The 21,757-nt window shown below is 41.5% G+C and overlaps 1 protein-coding gene across 2 annotated transcripts in view; it reads right to left on the reverse strand.

The window, feature by feature from the left end:
- Positions 1–16,125, reverse strand: part of PLCG2 (phospholipase C gamma 2) — a 55,406-nt gene extending 39,281 nt beyond the window's left edge. The window contains exons 1-3 of one of the 2 annotated variants that reach the window (XM_074550808.1): positions 15,992–16,125; positions 12,272–12,505; positions 44–184 (exon numbers count right to left, since the gene is read on the reverse strand). In XM_074550808.1, the coding sequence (XP_074406909.1) occupies positions 44–184; positions 12,272–12,467 (337 nt within the window). In that variant the 5' untranslated portion in view covers positions 12,468–12,505; positions 15,992–16,125. The remainder of the gene's footprint in view (positions 1–43; positions 185–12,271; positions 12,506–15,991) is intronic. The other variant, XM_074550809.1, reaches the window with a different exon arrangement.
- Between the last annotated feature and the right edge of the window lie 5,632 nt (positions 16,126–21,757).

Consider the following 21,757-nt stretch of genomic DNA (forward strand, 5'->3'; position numbering starts at 1 on the left):
TCAATCAGTAACCTTAAAGAAGAAAGAAAAAAGATAAAAGTACCTGCTAAACTTAAGGTGTTGAGGACAAACTGGGTTCCATAAAAAACAGTAAAGCAGTGTTCTTCTCTGTGCCTTGATTTGCAACGTTCAAAGTCCTTTGAATTCTTTCCTGGGCGAATTTCTTTTATTTCCATCAGATCCACTGAAAGGAAACAACATTCAGTCAGTACAACTGCAGAGCCTGAAATGGAAGGATGTATAACTCAAAGTATGCACACACATATAAAATAGCTATATATGTAAAAACGTAGATCTGTATTGGACAAGAAATGCAAATTGTGCCAGCTTTGAATCCATAAATCCACAAATAAATGGTAACAGACAATAGTAGAAAAGGACCAGAAGAAGAAAAATAACCTGTCATATTTTTATTACTTCACTGTCACTGATTTTCCATGGACAAGGTGCATACACATGGCCCCTTGGGTCACAGAAAAAGTGATTTAACAAATGGAATTAACTCTAATCAAGTAATTTCCCAATTTCCATGAAAAATGTTCATAAACAAAAAAGAAAATATACAATTCTACCTTACCCACCTAAACCATCCACATAAATCTTACATAGCTAACCTTGTCAGCTAGTACAGTCACTGGTACTTTCAAGGAAAATATTTGAAGTAGGAATATAAAGAGAAAATCAAGCTTAATAATTAAAATGTTTGTGAGTTTTCTGATGGCCAGCTGCAGAGCGATCTGTGTTATTTAACATAACCTGTTGTGTCACTTTCACCTCTCAGCTCTCCAGAGAACACAAGCATGCTGGAGCACAGCAGAATGGGAACCCTGCACAAGCACACACTCCCCCAAGTCAGCTCCCTGTTTTCAAACCCTTGCTACAGGGCCTGCAGAACAGGAGGGAGACAGCACTGAAATAGAAATATGTGTGCTCTCAAGATAAGATACTTATTAGAAAACTGAGGAAGTGGTTTTGCTCTGCCTGTGGACCAGAGAAATAAACAGCTCTTTCCACTTCTGGACAGTCTTGACTTATGAGCTACAGGACAAAGTGTGAAGAAAAACATTTCATGGCTCCTCTCAAAATGTGTTTATCAGACCTAGCAGGATCCAAGGAAAACAGCTGAGGGTTTCTGTCCCTGCATTTAAGAATGCCACAATATAAACCCCCTGTTTTACATGAGCACCTCATCAGTAACAGGAGACCTTTAAGAACATAATGAAACAGCAGCTCTGCTGCCAGACACAGGTGAGCTGAACAATAGCAAAGCTTCCACCTGTGTAATGCTGCATTTCTATGATACCAGCATGGACAGACAAGCAAGGAAGTTTATCAACAAAATCCTGATAACAAAACATTAATTCATCTTGGAACTTCTCTGCAAAGTATCCTAGGCTAAACTTCTACCAGACACTCCTTTCTCACAGTCATTAAACAACTTTTACTGTGAAAATCAGACCTCAAAGGTTAACCTGAACTAATTATAGGATACAAGCATCTTTCTTACGTGATTTTTTCCAAGAATCATTATTCTCAAGGTAGAGGTTTTAATGTCTCAGCCTCCCTCTCAAACCACAAAAATATCTCCTAAGATCTGCATGTCTGATTGGTGAAGACCCCTAAATTTAGATGCAAACTTCTAAAATAAATTCACACTGTGCCTGTAAATGACCAGGAACCAAAAGCTCCTAATGATGACTCTGATCTCCTTACCATTCAGAGTCTCAATTGGATCCCTAAAGATGTATCCAAATTACCATCCTAAATGTCACCATCTAAAAAAGCTGATCTTACACCATGAATTCACATTAATATCAACAGAGAAGAATGAGAATGCAGAGACAGAAATACCCAGATGGGGAGGGCAGGAGGCTGCATGGCTGCAGTAATGGCACGGGACTGCACACCAGGCTGCCTCATTCCAATCATTGGCAACCCCAGCCACCTCCTCTGCTTTCCCTTCACCCAACAAATCCCTGCTGAAAAACACTGTTTTAACCTCAAAGTGAATCATACCTTTCCTTTCAAAGTCCTTTAAATCCACACACATGAACAACACAACAATAGGCCCTCTCAAAGTACAAACTAGAAGCAGTGATAAAAGAGATTTCACAACCTGCATTGCTGTTGTCATTTCCAGGGCCTCTTACCTCACACTGACCTCTGAAATAAACACACAAACTTACCCAATGTCTCCCCTCAGTTACACACTCTCTACAGTCCTTCTCCTTGCACTACAGCCTTCCAACCCCACCATCCCCTTCTCCTGCATGAACCTATGTGTACATACAGAGTGGCACAAGGATTTCTGTATGCACAGACATGTTACTGCTTCTGCAAATGGATTTTCAGAAAAGGTTTCGCTACATCCTAATTGCTAAACATTCAGTAAATAGAGGAATGGTTCAGCAAGAGAACAAAACTGAGTGAAAGAGAGGAGAAATAAATATTTATATTTAAAAACTTAAATTCAAAATTTAGCATCCCTATTATTTTCAGGCAACATATTCTATATATACTACAAAATTTGGGCAAGATATCATTACGTTTCCTTAGAAAATAAATAAAACAGGTACAAAACACAAGTTTTGTTAAACATTCTTTAGATTTTTACAGAAATAAAGATGTAATGCACATTATAGTTTCAAAAAATTAATCGAAAATACATGTATGACTTTTAATGACATTTCATAGTGTTGGTTAGGATGTATTACTCTACATTATTGAAAGAAAAGCCAATGATCAAAGGGAAAAAAGAGAAATATGAACACCAAGCATTAATTCTGGTCTTGCACTAAGCTCTGTGTCCTTCACAGGATGCCCAGGAGCTCCAGAATGGCTGATTCCAACTATACCAAGAAAGGAGCAGGCCAGGAAAAGCTGCAGCATGTTTCAGACTCAGATTAGTAAATCAACTGTACCAACGTAGTTGTTACGCAGTTACTGTGAACTTTTTTAACAGCACAATCTGTCACTGAACAATTAAAATGTAATTTCATACCTATGCCAGAACTGCAGGCACAACACTTCAGACACTATCTTTGTACTGCCTTGGAGTACTGGAGCCTTCCTCCCTCTCAATCCCACATGCAAACTGCAGAGCCATATCCTGCCCTGGCTTCACAGACACGTATTCCCGGGGCCTGATATATCCAAAAAAAGCACAGACCAGGACAGATACACCTTGCACAGTCAAACCAAATCCAATACACCAGCAGGTGCAATTTCCACAAAAAAGGTGAAAGAAGATTAAAATATTTCCTAAGGAAACATGAATCAAAGTAGAGAAATTGACTCACATCCAGCAAGACAAGGAGAGCACTCCCCCAGCACAGCCAGTCCCCAGCCAGCCAGTTTATAAAAGTCTAGTGCCACTCTAAAACCCACAATTAGCTTCCAGTTCATCCATCCCTTTATGTGACTATTTCCCCAGGTTGAAGGGATCTCCTTAGCAGCCTCATCAGTCACGGATTGATTCTGACAACTCCCTCAAGAGGCTCTTAAGGAGACCAGACTCCAAGGCACCTTCAATTACCACACTGTCTCAGGTTCTGATCTGGATGTGCATTCGAGGCAGTTCAGAGCCTGAGGCTGCCAAACTTCAGCTCCTGCTGCTGTGTTTGGCAAATCAGTGAATCCAATGGATCCTTACACTACTATATTGATACTTTCCCAATACTGCACAGATGAATTGCTCAGTGCCTTCCAGGGCACCTGACAGAGCTCTTGACTGCCATGAACTTAACAATAAACTTTTGATCCTCAGCATCTCCACTGATCTCCATTCAAATAACCCAGCAGCAGCAGCGATCATGTTCAGTCACACACTTGCAGGTACAAATTCCTGTTGCATTTCCTGCAGTCAAACTTGGAGGTAGATGGTAAAACAGAATCTGCATTTCACCACAGCAGGTGCTGTGCAAATCGAGGGAAGACATGATACAAGATAACCAAAAGTAGAAAACTAATGTCAAGAGAACTGTGGAAAAAAACCATTCCATTGTTATACACAACACTATGCTGCACTTCTATTAAAAGAGCAAAGTTCAGGCTCTGTCTGCCACAATGGTCATCCACCAGCCACCTCTGGGTGGGAACAGAACCATCCAGCACCTGGACAGACAGGTGGGCTGGGGAACAGACCCTGCTGAAAACCAGTGCCACCAGCAGAGCACCTTCTGTGAGCTGCAAGTGTCCATCTAAGTTCACTGGAAGAAGAAGAGTTTGCAAGAACACCTTTGGTGAAGTCAGGTGATGTTAGCCTGGACCATCAGGCTGCTTGCATGTAAATGCATGGGTCAAAAAATTTTAGAAGCTGTCAACCCATCAAGGTACCCTTGATAGAAAAGTCTACAGTAACAGTGTAAAAGTTTACCTGAATCTGCCATTATGGACGAAAGAGTTCTGTAAGATAACATTCCTGATTAAAAAGCCCAGATTCCCCAGGAGTCCTTCAGCGTCTGTGGCCACAAATGGTGCTCAGCTCAAAACTCAGTCATGTACTTAATGAAGGAAAAGCAAAAGCCTACAGAGAGTTTCAGAGCAGGCTTACAGAGTCAGAAATCATGCTGTGAGCGTTATTTCAGTAAGTCTCAAGAAGACTTAAGGGAAACTACTGGTAATGTTTTGAAGAAGAAAATAAGAGACTCTCATCACCCAAGGTGTGCGCACCAAGACATGAGCTGGCCATTCTCTCTATGAATACAATTGCATTTTCATGTGTATATATGTATAGTAATATTCTGCACTCAGAACCAGATATTTTTTTCCAAAAATTTGCATTACAAAATATTCCAAAGTAGATTTCATTTTAGAAAGTGAGAAACTGCCCACTGCAACAGAGGCTATGTGCAAATGAGTGCCCAGTGAATGAAGAAAGCCTTTAGTAGCCTTTTGCAAATGTACTTCATGGTTAGTGAGGACAATGGCTCTGCTCTCACTTCTGCAGCATTAAATATTAACTACCCAAGGTGTGTTTTAACAGCCTCTTTTTATTCAGAGCAGCAATGAAACACAAATTGTCTGTCACTTTAGAGGGAGCAAGGTGAGGCTTCTCTTGGAGGACAAAGTCACAAGAAAGCAGAAATGTCCTGCAGCATGGCAGCCCAGATGTGGCAGGGACAGTAATTCAGCTCATATAAACAGAGAAGTTTACTGAGACATTCAGCAGCCCAAGGAAGTCATTAGATCAGCCACAAAACTTCTGAGAACACAGTTACAAGGATGAAACCTGAGAGACAGTGTGGTGCACCTTGAGAAAGCACCCATGAGTACCTTTCCAGGGCTCCTCTGGGGATTTAGCTGAGTGACTGACACCAGGTTTAGAGAAGTGCACCTTTTAAACCCACAGCGTTTTACGTAATCAGGGCACACAGAGCTGGCATGTACAGTAACAACAAATTACTGCTAAATTCATAACTTCTCACTGGATTGTTTAGTACAGCACCATGTTACAGTGCTTCCCAGTCCGAGCTCTAAATTCAAGGGGCTGTACACCTGGCTACTGTTTTCATATTAAAAATTAAAGGGTATCTCCACAAAATGACATAAGAATAGAGTAACATTTATATATGTGCTCATAAAAGTTTACATTCTGCTCCATGCAACAAAACAAAACAAAAATGTTGGCATATAAACTTGACTTTGGGAAAAGGATGGAGTACCTACATCTCACACTCACTTTGATCAACACCTTAGGGGTGCTGAGGTCTGCGCAGTTCATTCCATCCCTGTTTTGCTGGCTGGCCATGACAGGAAGTCTGGTTGTTGTAAGTTAGCATCAGACATTGCAGAACTGAGCTGCTAAAGGGAAGACATTATTTGAAAGGAGCTAGAGGCTACACATGTTCATTTTTTCATTTGACCACAGAAACCAAGCTCCATGTACTCAGCTGAAGACTTACACAAAGATCCCCTGGCTAACAACTGAAATACAGCCATTTCAAAACACACCAAAAAAAGGTAAATTTTAATGCTCCTTTGTGAAGCTACTCCAAAAAGAGCAAGTAGTGAATTCACTTTGCAATGACATATTGTTCTTTAACAGTATGCAGAATACAGAAAGCCAATGACCAAATAGAGACTCGGGGTTTTAAATCTGAGTTAAGTTTATTTATTACTTTAAGTCTGAAACAGTAAGGAAATTCAGACAAAAATTCTGCTAGCAGTAAGGAAAACAAAGGTCCCTACTAGAAATCAGCAAGATCAAGTCCAGTATTCAAGCCAAATTAAGCACTCATTTCATACTCCTCACCAGAATATATAGATGCTCATCACTTCTCCCAGACAGGTAAATGTTTATACCATCTCCTCCAATGGGGAAAAAAGAGGCTTTCCACCACAGAAGAAATTTACATTGATATTAACAATTCTACTAAATAAACGACTCAGCTGTTTAACACATAGAAACAATCAATGTTTAAGAATGTGAGCCACATGCATGAATACACTCTTATGTGTTAAGTTTTTGAAGTTCCCCAATGTATCTGACAGCCAAAAGGATGCACAGCATAAAAATGTGCTCTCTTTGGCAGTCATTTTAGCAAAGATTTTAAAACCAACATTATCAAAATTTAATTTCAAGGCAAAGATGCTGCTGGGTAAAATTCACAAAATAAAACCAAGATAAAAAACCCTTGTTAGGTAGAACAGCGCTGCCTATGGCAACACACAGAAGGTTGCCATTAAATTAAACTCCAGATCCCTGCTTTTCCCCTCACCCTGTCAGCTCAATGTGGCCTGACCTGGTGCTGGTATCTACATGACTCTATTACAGATGCTCCGCTCCTATAATAAGCTTTGATCATTAAATATCCAGGTGCAACATTTGGCAGAAATTAGCGATTCCTGCTCAGCAGTGTAACAAAGTCTGAAAGCACAGGACAATCTTACAGATTGAGAAAAAGCAGAGCAGCTCCCACAGGTTCTAATTCTACTTTTAACATGAATTTACTAAGTCTGATTTTAGTTTTCATACTCCCTTTACCTGTGAAACATGAAAATTCGAGCTCATTTTATGTCTGGGTTTTTTAATCATGTTCTAGAGGACAAATTCTGTAAAATCTCCCCTTTTCAGCAGGGAAGAAAATCTCAAGTGAACTTAACATTTGATAACACTTTTCTTAGTTTAAATGAAAAATTGGTAATGCTAAATGACTTTGAGATGGCAAATTTATTTTAAAATGGTCATTTTTTTTCTACAAATTCTGGAAAAATATTATTACACATAAAGCTAGAGCAGTGAGACAACGTGAAAAGTGCAGTTCACTTTAATTCTAAAATAACATGTTATGCATTGTCAAACATGGGTTTCTGTTATAAATGGAAAAAAGACACAAGATAGTCTTATTGCATTAATAAAGGTCTGGGCTGCAGAAAATAGAAATGGCTGCTATTGTTGTACTGTGGTGTGTCACAAGCATCAAAAGCTTCAATTTAAGCACAGTCTTTATTCCCCTGCCTCATAATTCTGCAATTACATTGACATGATGTCTGCATCTCTGCCACTCCCCAGTCCAGCTACTTCATCCTCTGAGAAAGTTTTCAGAATAAATTAATACTAACATTTCTCTTCCCACCTTATCTACACCCTGACCTCTCACTCTGAATACAGAAAGAGCAGTTTCACAGCTGATATATAACTTTTTCTAACTATGGCCCTCTGATGCTTTAAACCTATTTCTTGTTATGAGCTTGCACAACTAAATTGTCACTAGATATTTTTATTATGGAATCTTTTGCAATAAATAAAGAACATAAAAAAACATGAAAAGGTTGTCTTTCTTTTCTAAAAAATAAGGGATTAAAATATGGTTTATATAATTTTACAAAAGCAGGTCACCTCTTCATATTAAAAAAAATCCTAAGTATTCAAAAACAGAGAAATCATCTTCAGTCCTCAAATAGAATGTTCCTTGAAATGAGCATGCTTGTATTACAGAGAATCACACACTTGCACATTCAAGGATGGCACCACAGATTTCTGAGAGTATAAATTCTCCTGGCTGTGAATCATCCCTTCACTCAAGGGATTCTTGGAAGAATATGCAGAAACTCACACATTTTCCAGTGACTAATCCAACTCTAGTCACCCAGAGCTTTCCCTTAATAATTGTCCTGAAAGCACTTTGCATCTGAGAAAGAATGGAATACCCATAATGGATCAGCTTCCTGGAGATTTACACCTCACCACCTGCTTGCTCTACAAAAGCTTAAATATCCTAACTTTGGGGCTTCATTCATTCATTCATTCATGTGCATATAAATGCTGTACCACAATTTGGGAGTTTGGAATGCGCTCTCAGACAGCAAAGCCCAGGTGTCTCAGCAGGCTAAGGGCAAACCCTGCCCTGCCTTGGCCACCTCTCCCTTCCCCTCTGTCTGTCACTGCTGTCCCGGGGGGGACAACGCCCCCAGGGACACCCTGAGGTGGGCAGAACCACCCTGGGGTGTGTGTGACCCATCCAGACCCACAGACAGCTGTAAAGGTTACACACACCATAAAAATACACAGCAGAACCATCAGAGGCAAGGCACGGCAACAGACCATGCTGGCAGCTCCACAGTTACAGAATGCAGGGATTAACTTCTGCAGGAAAAGGGTCCATTACAAATTAAACAAGCAAATCAAATCCCTCTGTACAAGGAAACCAAACTTTTCTTCTCTCATGCAAAAATAAGTTAATCCTCTCAAATGCCTGTCTGGGTACACAAGTGAGACTAACCCTGGAATTTAACTGCTTAATATTGGGCTGTGAAAATGTTACCTCAAATTTTCATCGTGCACAGTCAGAAATACAGTGCCTCCTGATCTACTGTTGAAATAGCATATCCTTCTCTAAAGGACACAACCAACCTGTGTTCTTGCATTTAGGGGAAAATACAGAGGTTTCTCCCCAGTTCCTTTCTGTTAGAAATTCCTTTTGTATATGGCAACTCAAGTCTCTCAAAAGGTCAATGTAAAAGCTCCAGTACTTGGACAATGTGTGATCTGAACCACACAGTGAAGACAAGGATTGTTTAAACCAGATTTCCTAGCCTTTGTAAATCCTCACTTCTTACCACATCAAAGGCCTGGATCTAGGAAGAGTTTTCTGAAGTTTCTCATCCAGAGAAACACATCTGCACTGAGCAGGAAATATCCTTAATTTTAGCAACTCTTTCACTCTATTCTAAACAGATATGCTGGCAGGTTTTCAACACAAGGGGCCTTTTATGAGCAATGCAATTTAAAATACACAGTAGTGCCACACTTGGGCCCATGGGACTGTGTAAATATTTATATAAGCGTAGCTAATCCTACATCTCTCCCCTGCTCTGGTCAATTTATTCCAGAATTAGAGTAGCTGCCTTTTTGTTATTGTGAGGCTTAACTTAAATCATTTCCAAAACAATATTAACCAAACTTGGAAAAGGTCATTGTAATAATTATAATCAACTCTGGCTTAGAGGAATTTGAGTGTTCTTCAAACATTTACAGTCCATCAGCAAGAAAATCAGCACTATGACATCCAGAATTCACAACACAACACAGGACTCTGTCTTTGCTATCTATTAGCAGCCTATTTTTGTCCCCAAAGTTAAAGAACTCTCCTCACTCTCTGATTTAGAAACACAAACCCAGAGCAGATGCCAACATTGAGTTTTCTGCCTTCTGTAAAGAGCAGTTGCCAAACTCGAGTTAAAATAGCACACATGGAACAGGAAACCATCTTAACTTTCCCACTCATACTGAATATTAATTGGTTTTGGACTGACACACATGCAAACAGCAACCATTAAGATCATATCATGAATATTAGATTTTGTACAGCCTTATTATATGAATATATTCTAATAGTTGAGATGATAATTCTCTGCCCTAAACTACTTCAAAAAAAAAGTCAAGAAACAAAAACATGGGTTTTATTTATCACAAAGTCAATACAGTCTACCAGCATATACATTCATATTCAAGAGGCTATTCCGTTCAATTCTCAAATAGCAAAGCTTCAAATCCATCATTTTTCCACTTTTCAAGCAAAAAGAAAGCCTGAGTCTCGGTCAAAAGAAGCAACAGCAACACACAAATAACTAACTAACTAAATAAAATACTTCCTTCCTCTTCAGCAAAAACACTGTCAGCAAGCTAAATCTGCAGTGACTTTCATTTCTAGTAGACCAGATATGGTTCATGGTGAGTTGGAACAACTGTTCATATCATATTCTGGAACAATACCCGCAAAATACAGCTTGTTGGGGCAGATTCGTTGATTTTTAAGCCAATAAAACAACATTTTACATATCTGTGCTTTAGACTAGGCCATATTTTCAGACCTAAACTTCCTGGCGTTACACACGTCACTGAAGTGTTGCTCAATTTAAGAAACTGCTAGAGCACTACAATTTTTGTGGAGAGGCAGATGGCTTTTGGGTAAGTCACGGATCTCGAGCAATATTCCCTGTTCTAGCCTGGATCTGGAAACAAGTCATTCCCCTGCAGGATCACCCAGGTTTAAGAGTCAAACTACAATATTCACCTTCTTTCAAAAGCATTAAAATCCATGCATGGACCAAACTAATTAATTTATTATTTATTATTACACAAACACACACCAGCCACAGAAGGCTTTGATAGAAGGTGATTACAAGACAGAAAAAGTTGACCCCAACATCTGGAATGCAGAGTCTGCTCAGCTTTAAATTTGTCCCCTCTGTACAAATGGCTACGGCAAAACCAACACACGGTCAGAGATTGGTTTGGCCAGAGGACTCTGAGGTCTCCTTCCCTCACTGAGTGGTCATTTTCTGCTCTGTTTTAATCTTATTGTTCTGTGTGTAAACCCCAGGCTTTATTTGCTAAACAATATTCAAGCACTACTCTCATAACTGAATTCTACGTGCCCTCCCAGGACTTCTTTTTTGGCATGGTACCAGCAATACACTTGTACTTGCATTCACACACATCATTATAGAGAGGATAATTACCCTCATTTGTCACATAAGAAATTGGGGCAATGAAGGATTATGATCCAGAGTACCTGTTAATTGGGTGTCCAGCCCTGTTTGCTTTTCCCCAGAACACTGAATGTGATCATATTTTCACCACCAACGATAAAAACATCCCAGACAACCACTCTTTTACTTCCACTATATCAGATTTCCAGTTGCAGGTCCAGTCTCCACAAGGAATGAGACAGGAATCAATGGAAACAGCAGAAGAGATTTAATACTTTTTAATCAAGAGCATGAAGAGAAACTGCTCAGACAATCTCAAAATCATGCAAATTCTCAGTGCCTGTCTTTGCAACCTTACAGACCAATGGACTTTTAACTTACCGTGTATTCACCAATAAAACCAAAACCTTCTAAAAATCCACACCTCCACAGACCAATAAATGATTCTGATATTTCAGACAAACTATTCAATTCCTTTATTGAGGACAAAGACTACTTAGCAGGTGTAAAGTGAAATCATGCTCACAATAATGTTAAAAATTACCACACAGTCCGATGCAAGTTCTGTAATTACATTGCACCACCCTGAGCTGCACAAATCACAGAAAGCCCAGGCTGAGCTTTCCTGGCACCAGTTGTGTTCATAAGAACAGAGGATTAGTCTCACTTTATTCTTCTATTCTGGTTTTTGCAGCCCTATCTAGCCTTACACTCCCCTTCTATTTCCTGACCTTGTTATAAATAATGGGTTTAGTCAGTTCCAATATCAACTAAAGAGACAATACCAAATCAGGGCCTTGAAACCACCTCATGTCTCACACCTGCATCCTCCTAAGCCATTGGTACTTTCCAATAATGCAATAATGGTCCTAAATAATGACTTCCATCCTCAGACAGCAAATTGCCCAAGAATACCAAAGTGTGAATTAATTCAGTTTCCTTGTATTTGAAGATATTTGGTTGGTTCTTTCTTTCTTTTTTTGAGAGAGTAGTGGTAAAGAATAATAACTCACTTGAATTTATAAGACATAATGATGGAAAACAGTCTGTCAATTCAGAGAACACAAACACCATGATATTCAAAGACTAAAACTTAAAGAACAAGGCTAAGGATAAAAGCACGTTAATCATATTTAAGTAATGTTAGATACCCAAAAAATGAGCTGTAGAAGATTCTTTGTCTACATTACAACAATTCAAAATATTCTCAGCAAATTACCAAGCTCTTCCAGCCAAAATCTTCATAATGTTAATAAAAGGTGTGTTAAATTAATATTTGACAAGTACATCAATTTATTAGTAACTCCAAATTCAAGTGCACATTGCAAATACTCACAGAAACCTTCAATCTTGTCAGCTGTCTTGCTCCATGCCACCTGCCTGGTTTCCATTATGACCTGAATAGTCCTCCTTTCTGGGCTGCTCTTCTTAAGACTGAATATTGTCATAACAGTTCCCAGTTCCAAGGTCCTTTTGATCTGGCTTTTCTCATACTCAGGCATCACTCCATAGTCTATAGTCTTTCTGGGCATTTTTTCTTTTTAATCAAACTTTTATGGTCTTCAGTGTCCTGAAGAGAGAAAATATAAGGACAAAAAGGGAGAAAATTCAATATTTAAAACAGCATTTTCATTTCTTTAAAGATCACATTTATGCAGTTAGATTCCTAACACAGAGTCCTGCCCATGCCAATGCAAGGCAGGTACATGGCCAACATTAACCCTTGCTGGTTTATCCTGCAAGGAGGTACAAACAGCCTCACAGAGGGCAGGTCCAGCAGCATCAGCTCGTGTCAATTCTTGCACTCCGATGGAATTAGATGAGACCTTCATGAGAATGTAAAGCAGGTAACTGTCCTTTTGAGAACTGGAGTGAAGGGAAAACATGAGTAATGCAAACACTAAGTGCTGGCAACATCTAAACATCGGTTTTTGCACTTTTAAAACTTCATGGCTCTGTTTCTCCTACACAATCTGCCTTTTCTTACCCACATGTTGGTGGCAGATATTTGTGTGCATACACTTGGGACACATCTTGGCACAGAACAGCCAAAAGGGGGATGTGTACAGAGCAGATCTCTGGTCTCCCACATCACTGCACCACACAGCTAATTACAATCCTGATTACTCTTAGGTGATATTATTTAGCAACAGGATGGTCTGCAAGCTGCTCTGTCACCCATGAACGAGCAGCGCTGTCACACGAGCTGCAGGGGCTGCTGTCACACAGCTCCCAGCCATCCCCTTAGCCCGACCCCCGAGCAGGACAGGTTTGAAGCAGCTCTGTGCATGCAGCACCAGCCACGGCTCCCCTCTGCTTCTCTTCCTCTCTGCTCAGGCCACTGCTCTCCATCACAAGCAGTTTCAGTTTCCGTGTTCATGGCTAATTCGACCGTGGCACTTCTCGCTTCCCCTTCGAGGCTTCTGCCGGCGCTCGCCCCCTCACCCCGCGTGTCGCTGTCTCCTGACTGCCTTTGCTGCTCCCTCTCACTACCAGCACTCAATGGCCTTTCACCACCGCGTCTCAGCTGCTTCAGGAGCCATCTCCCTGACTCTGAAGCTGCCCGGTGCAATCTTTCCAATCCCTTTTTGAATTCTACCACTTCAATAAACACTTTTTTTTTTTTTTTGCAAGTTAACAGAGAAGCCACAAGAGTCCCTTCTTACCTCTACACTGCCAACCGTGAGCTTGAAGTGCTCTACAGCAGGATGTAGAGCACATGGTTTGCAAAACATAGACATCATTTAGTGTTTCATATTGCCTTGTTACAGTAATAAAAAAAATGGAGTATTCTTTCCTTATACTACTGAAAAAATGTATGTATCCCAATTCTACAGCTGGGGGGGAGTGAACAACTTTGAAGTACTGTAAGCAAAAATTTATTATTTTCTTTTGGCCATAATGTAACTGGTTCTCTGAGACTACCTGAAGATAATCAGATAATCATTTAAATTATGACAAGCCTGCACCTAAAAAAACAGCCATGGTCATCTTGCTACAATGATTTGTTAAAATAAGAAATGAAAGGAGGGAAATATAAACAATTAAATAAAAATCTTTGAACAACGTCTATTTTCTAATTAAAAAAATAGAAACCCAGTCTTCTCACTTTGCTCTTTTCATTACGAATCAGAATAAAACAAATAAGCTGTGATCTGGGACAAGCCTTAAGCATTTGTGCAACACCACACTGAATAACAAAACACTGAACTTTTAAATTAGTATAGTTTTTCAAGAGATGATAAAAAGCACATCAGCTCTGCCTTTTACAGTACAAGGTATAGCTGTTAAATGAAATATGATGTAGGAAAACAAGACAAGAAGTTTCTAAATGCAGCTATTTAATAAAGGGCAATGCAGTAGGTTTTTTGAGAGATAACTCCCTTAGTACAAAGGAACTGCCTCTCAGAGGTGGCTTCTTAAGCAGTTTCTGTTGAATATAATATACTGTACTTCCCCTTTTAAAGGAGCTCTTTCTCCCGAAACCAGAGAGAACAGTGGATTGAATCTAACTTAACTCCTAAGTCACGAGTCAAGTTTTTGACTTAAGGTGGAAAGAATATTGCAATATTTGATCAACCTAACTGACCACTCCTAGACTGTTCTGGCTACCTGTTCCACTTTCAGAGTAACATCACAGAAAGCTGCCTGATAGTAAAAGAACTAACAGAAGTCCTTGGATAAGACCTCCAAACATCAGGAATTGTCTTACACAGGTGCCCCCCAGCCTTCCTGACACCCATCACTGCACAACAACTTGAATTAACAATCTTTCTACCCATTCATGCAGCAGAATTCTGTGATGACCTCCATCAGCCCATTACCTGCATGCCTCCAACCCAGCAGAGTGTGAACTACAAGGTGCTGTGTGTAACAGAAGCATCACTGATCGTCTGCTGAAAAGTTACTTAAGCCTCAGCTGAAAAGATCCAGCACCACTTACAGGACTCAGCAAGTGAATTAATAATCATCAAAACATGCTACAAGCTCCAGCTTGGACACAGACATGACTCTTTCCCTCTGACTGTAGGAATTACAGGAGCTAAAGTTTGAAGGTGCCCTGTACCATAAGCAAAAAAACTTGGATCACTTATTACTGTTTGTGTAAGACCTGTTCTGATAGGTTTCAATTGAAAAGACTGACTGATCTGGACTAAAAAGTCTAAAAGACACACTGCAAGTAACCAAGTGAACATGGACATAAAAAAAAATATCCAAATTGTATTTAATCTATCCTGTCCACATAGTTTTACTTCAGACTTTAACAAACAAACCCTTCTTAGCAGAAAACTGGTGTATAGCCTGTAACTCTCTTCATGATAACACAGAGAGGAAAAACTAGAAAAGGCAAGCTAAAAACACACCAGCTAGCAAAGAATAGCTCAGATAACCACTAATGGATCCATAGTCTGTTATAATTTCACCGACATGACACAGAGTTAACCAAGAAGTGCAGTCCAAAGTTTGTCTCTGGTCAATTTCTAAGTCTCTGGTCAATTTCTAAATTTTCCCATATGCTCTGGGCATTGCAAAAAGTTTGTTGCATCCTCTGCCCGGAGCTTGGCCTTTGGATTGAGGACATCACTTCGCCGGATGGATCCGCACCAGTGACAGCAGTGCAGCACCACAGCAGTAATAATTAATAACAATCGATGCACGGCCCTTGCGGTGCAGCTGCTGCCCGCAGAGCCTGCAGGACGAGCAGGGGAGCGGAACCGCCTCATGACGGTGCCCACCTGCCGGGGCAAGCCGGGCCCTGAGCCCGGGCAGGGCCGCGCACGGCCGGGCTGCTGTCAGGCACTGCCACACTGCCGAGGTTTCCTTCCTTCTTCTCCGCCAGCCTGGGCTGCGGCGGGGCCCGGCCGGACACAAGGTGCGGGGCGGCAGGGCCACCTCAGGGAGCCCCCAGACTCCCTTGTCCGCTCCAGCCCAAGTGCCCGCCGCGCTCTGGCAGGACCGTCCCTCACCCTCCGCGGCACGGACCCCGCGCATCGCCCGCCTGCCCTCCCCGGAGCCTCCCTCCCGGCGGGGCCGCCCCGCCCCAGCCCCGCGGCACCTGCTGCTGCTGCTGCTCCGCCGGGCCGCCCTCACCTGCGCGGCGGCGGGGGCTCCGTGCGGCGGCGGGGCAGGGGCAGGGGCAGTGCCGGCGCTGCCGTCCCGCTGCTCCCGCGGCGCCTCTCGGGGCTCCGCTTCTGCCGTCACCGGGAAGGGGCGGCGCCACCCGGCCTGACCCCGCGGCCACCCCGGGCGCTCGTGGCGCGGGCTGCCCTCAGCCCCGGGGCGCCGGCCCTGCCCTCAGCCCCGCGGCTTCCCGCGTCCTCCTCAGCGTCGAAGCGGGGCCGGAATTCCTCGGGATTCCTCGCCCCGTGCCGGGGCTGCTGTCGAGGCGAGCCCCTGTCCCCGCAAGGCCCCGTGCCCACAGCCGCCCCTGAGGCGCGGTGTCTCCCTGCCAGGGCAGGGGGTGTCCCCCAGGTGTCCCCCTGCCAGGGCAAGCTGTCCCGCCGCTCCGAGCTGATGTTCTGCCCGTCTGAGAAGGGTGGTTGAGCCTTAAGAAAAGGCTGTACGGCTTCACTGTCGCTGGAATTATCTTGTCAAGTTTTTGACACAAAGTGCTCCGCTACAGTTGTGTCACACGTCAATTTCGGAGTGGCAATGCTGAAAGTATTTCCCAGATTGGGATTCAGAAGAATAGTGGTAGGAAGACATCCTGCTTGCAGGTCAAGCCGTGGTTCAACCATTCGACTTAATGCATTGGTCTTGCCCGAGACCAATTTGATAAATCTGGGGAAAACTCCTACCCCCAAAGGCAGGATGACAAGGTCATCACAGGGAACAAGTCATGCCAGTTCAGCAGACACCAAAATAAGTGCTCAGAAACCAAAACTCGGGATGCCACAGCATTTCCAGGGAAGATCTTGGCCATTTCTGCAAGGGCTGTGCCATGTTACAATGGCAGGTCCTGTATTCCAAATGCTAATTCCCAAACACAGACCTTAAGTTTCACAGAGGTAATTCTTCATCTCCCCTCCTTCCAGTACTGGTGGCTGGCACAACAAAGTGAAAAGCGCAGGTCTTTTAGCAGACTAATCTACTCTATTGAGAGGAAAAATAGTTTTCCATAATTTTAGTCATCATTATAAATAATTTAACAGTAATCAAACATTAATTTATACTTTCACCCTATATGTGCAGAAAGTACTGAAACAAAATGATACTGCAATGAGGTTCTGCACCAAATGCCACCAAAAATACTCCCTAGCTACACAAGAGGAGAAGAAAACATCAATTGTGTCCAGCTCTTCTGTAGGAGCAATTTGGGTAACTCTTCCCAAAAGCAAACTAACAAGCCTTTATCACACTCAAAAGTACCAAAGGGTTTCAAATAAGTATGACCTATCAGAAAAGAACTGAAGAACACATTCAAAATATGCCACCACAAAAGGAAGAAAAGCCTGAAAGCCAATACCTGGGAAAGGTGTGGTTCATTTTAAATGCAAAACAAAAAGATGATCATTGCAATCTTATCACTGTTTGCTATTCTGTGAAGACTTTTCACATTTTTCCAGAAGTCTGTTTATAAAGTGTGACTCCACTACAAATTCCCATAACAACATCTAACAGGAGCTGTGGTAGTAAATTAATAAAAATAGCAGAATAGTTATTAATCACACCATGGTGTCTCTGCCATACATTATTTTTAGTCTTCATCTTTAAAGTCTTCAATGTTTCATGTTGAAGCTGCCTTTGAAATTATATGAACAGTGGCAAAAAGCAAGAGCCAAGCAGCCAATTTCCTCAGCTGCAGATACTAATACCCAAACATCCATTCACACCTCAGAGAGCTGAAGGGTGCAGGTGATCCTGGGCATTTTACAAGCAGGAGATGGCAGTATTCACTTAATGTCAGATCCAGGAGTCTTCCAAGAGAATGAATCCAAGTTTCAGCAAATAGCAGCCCCAGCAGCCCCTCCTGGTTCTGCTTCACTTGGCCAGGTACCAACAGCCTCCTCACCAGTCATATGGCACAGCTTCAGCACAGGAACCACCCTTGAACAGCCCAGAAGCCACACAGGCACAGAGCTGCTCATCTTGATGGTATTTTGAGCTGTGCTGCAGTAGTTAAAACAGTGCTGCAAAGGAAAACTTTGGTCTGGACATACTTGTGGTTGTGCCTCATTGGTGTTTTGGAAGGACAAATAAAACCTACCCATTCCCAACATTTCTTGCATGACCTTAGACTTACCTGAGAAAATGCTCTTAAAGCTGAAGAGTTGTTATATAGCCAGAGAAAATATGTATCTTGAAGAGAATCATAGCTGCAGTGGGGATCATAACAGTGAATCCTGAAAATTGCTGGATGTAACAAAATCTCAGATGGAGTAAGCAATCCTTAAAACCAAACCAATAAAAGAGTAACTCTTAGAAACACCAGCTGTTACTCAGCACATTCACTAGACCTGAAATAAGAGTACTTAGACTTCCTCACAATCCCAACAGATTTGAGTTATTGTCAGAATCAGCAACTCTGCCATCCAACAACCAAACCTCAAAAGTGAGAACTTCCAGGCAGACAACATAATTACCTGTAAGGATTATGGATTTCATAGTCAGAGATAACCACCAGGTGACATCTACAGTCCTTTTTTGTAGGGAAAAAAAAAAAACCCGTAGAGCTTTTTTCTCTGAGGAAAATATATGCTGAGGACAGGTGGGGGATAATTAGGTCTCTGAGTTGAAGAATCTGCCCCCACAAAGCCTGTGTGTTTAAAAAGAAGAAGGTTAACCACTAGAATAAAATCTTCCTTCCTTTATTCTTTTTTCTTTTCATTTTAACTTCCTTCTTAAAAAATTTAAATACCCCTTGAATTGTTAAAATATCACAATTTATAGTATAAGATCTGAAAGGCAAGTTTTTCATCTGGAGTATAGTTTTACATTTTGGTCATAAATCCCTCAGAAAATGAATTTATAGTGTTCATGCTGACACTCTCTTAATTACAGCATTGAAAAGTTCAACCCTGTCTTATATTTGGTAATGAAGTGTTGATTGCTTCCCCTGAAGAATAAAGCAAGCCATGAAAGAGAAGCACAGGACTGGCTAGGCAGCCTCGTGGATATAATAAATAATGGTCACAAAACTGGTGCCACTTCCTCTCAGGAGATACGGAGGAAAAACACCTTTTGTACAGAAGACAGATGTTGAAAACCTTTACCCCATGAATTTTAAGAAATGTTAAAGAGTGATTAGGCAGGAGGATCAAATACTTTAGAGGCTGTCACAGACATTTTGTAGCCAAAGGATTTACTAACCACCACAACCTCTGCACTCCTTAGCAGGATGAATGTTACCTCAGCTAGATTTTCTGGTTAGAGTTGCAAAACTATAACCAGATGTTTCATAAAGAAAATTTAATTTTCAAGGTTTGCCTTTATGAAGTTTTCATCTGCAGGACTCAAGCTGATTTTAAACCTGTCAAGAGAACTCACATACTCAGAGTTGAGGTAGTAACAACTGCTGCAGCCCTGAGGGAGGAGGGGAAGGATGTGACTGTTGTCACTGGCAGAGCAGTCCTGTGCCACCCCAGCTCCCCATGGCAATAGCTTCAGCTACTCTGGGAAGCCTTGATCAGGTTTTAGTGATCATCTTTAGTGGCTCAAAGGGCCTTTGTAGCATGAAACTGACCTTTGAAAGCAGTGTCCAGCTGTAGCAGCACAATTCAAGTAGTGGATTTTACAGATCCACCTTCAACACCATCACAGCTTGACAGGTCAACACTCCCAGCACATTTTCTCAGCATAACAGAGCTCAGGCTCCTTGAAGAGAATCTCTTGTAGAAAGTGTTCTACTGTGTACTTGGCTCAATTCTTATCAGAGTTGCATTTTAATCTTGGTAAATTATTGTCACTTAATCATAATATTTAAAGTAAATATTGACTTAAAGTAAACTACTAAGGTCACTAGCAGGAAAGCTGACATGAAGGAAGGGAGGTTGCACTTGTAAGTGCCTGGCCTGGTGCCTGCCGAAATATTTATCTGAGTCCTCAAAAGTTGAGCTGCTCCTCAGTTCAGTCACCCTGCCTCTTGTTATTTGCAAGATCTGCATTTTAAAAATCTTTTGTGGAGTTACTGCCACTGGCCTCATACACAAAATACAGTGCTGTCCCTTACAATTTCTGTAACAATTTGCATTTTTAGATGTCTAAATTTTTAAAAAGAATAATGGAAATCATTCTCTCACATTTTCAAAGGCATCAGGCCCAGAGGGTGAGGAGGTTTGCCAAAGATCTCACAGCAGTTACAGGCCTTGGGCAGAACATTGCTTCCAGGTTTTATCCTAATGTCCTGACTTTGGAATGGCATTTCCTCATAGCAAAGCTCGTTGTGCCAGAAGAAACCTTTTCATTTATCAGTATTATACTTTCAAAAGTTTCAGTCAAGTGAAAACTCTGTTGTGTGGTTTGGGATGCTCAATAAAAACCTTTTTAAAAATACATGTGAAAATATTTGAAATAAATGTCAAAATGCATTTTTTTAGACACACACTAACAAGTTATTTACTCAGCATCTTGAGCCAGCTTTGACCACAGAAAACACCAGTATGTTTGAAGGGCCTGCAACCCACCTTCAGATGAAGAGTTAAATATTACAGTCACTACATCCACAGTGATAAAATGCCAGCAGCTCATTACCACTACTATCAACAGCTAGTTGATACCAATGTTACAAGGCCTCAGCAAAAAAGGAAAACTGCAGAAGACTCTGCAGGGAACCACAGAAAATTTTCTCCTGTGCTTTTTAAGCCAATTACATTAAAATATTTCATATAAGTAATGTGCTTTTGAGTGGGAAGGACTGGAAAAAAACAGCATTTGACAATAGTTTTGAATTAAGCGAGTTGTAACTCAGCAAGAAACAGTCCAGCTCTCCCCCCTAGGTAACTTTCAGCCTTTCAATTCTTTCCCACTGCAGAGCAGAACCACGGGTGAGTTGGGGAGAGGAAAGGCTCTGTTACCATCTGCTTCAGCCTCCTGCTCTCACCCATTATCCCTGTGAGCCCAGAGAGGTTTAGGAAAGGGATCTTCAGGCAGGCTGGGCACAAGGAGCAGGGCTGAACTCAGCCTTCAGCCGTGGCTCTGAGCTCATCCCAGGCAGGATTCAGTGTGAGCAGAACACCACCAAGGGCATTTTCCTTTTTCCTCTCATTCTGCTGAACTCCTCTTAACATTGCTACTGCTAGTAGAAGCTTTTCTGGGATCATAAAACTGAGATAGGCCAGGTTTTTCTCTACTTTCTACATGGCTGATTGCAGGGATTTATTATTGTGCAAGGCCTTCCCTCAGGGCACACAGGAAGGGAGGAGAAGTTCCTTGCATCTGTGCTCACTCATGCATAGATCAGCTTTAATCTGACACATGCTACATCAGAAAAGTATAGAAGAGCCCTCTAGTTAATCAAGCACAAGAATTCTCTGGGGATGGTGAGAGCAGGCTGGTCCTAATGCAGATAAACATGTAGTCATGTAAAAATATGTGTCAAAATATCACTAAAATCAAAATATGATTGAAAAATTAATGATATCCTTGAGTGATAATTTCTGAACAGGGATAGAATGAGAGAGGCTCTACAGGGATATGCCTTCCAGATGCCTGTGCCTTGGAAAAGCATCCATCTGGTTATATCTCCAGGATCAGCATATTTGTATAGAATGCAAATCACTCCTGCAACTGCTGTTATCTTTCTGCGCTGTAGTCATAACTGAGTGAGTCATGTTAAGGGGTCAAAACCTTCTGTTCCACTTTTTGTGATAAGCATCTTTTCAGC

This window comes from Zonotrichia albicollis, chromosome 13 (assembly GCF_047830755.1).
Source record: "Zonotrichia albicollis isolate bZonAlb1 chromosome 13, bZonAlb1.hap1, whole genome shotgun sequence".
Taxonomy (NCBI): domain Eukaryota; kingdom Metazoa; phylum Chordata; class Aves; order Passeriformes; family Passerellidae; genus Zonotrichia; species Zonotrichia albicollis.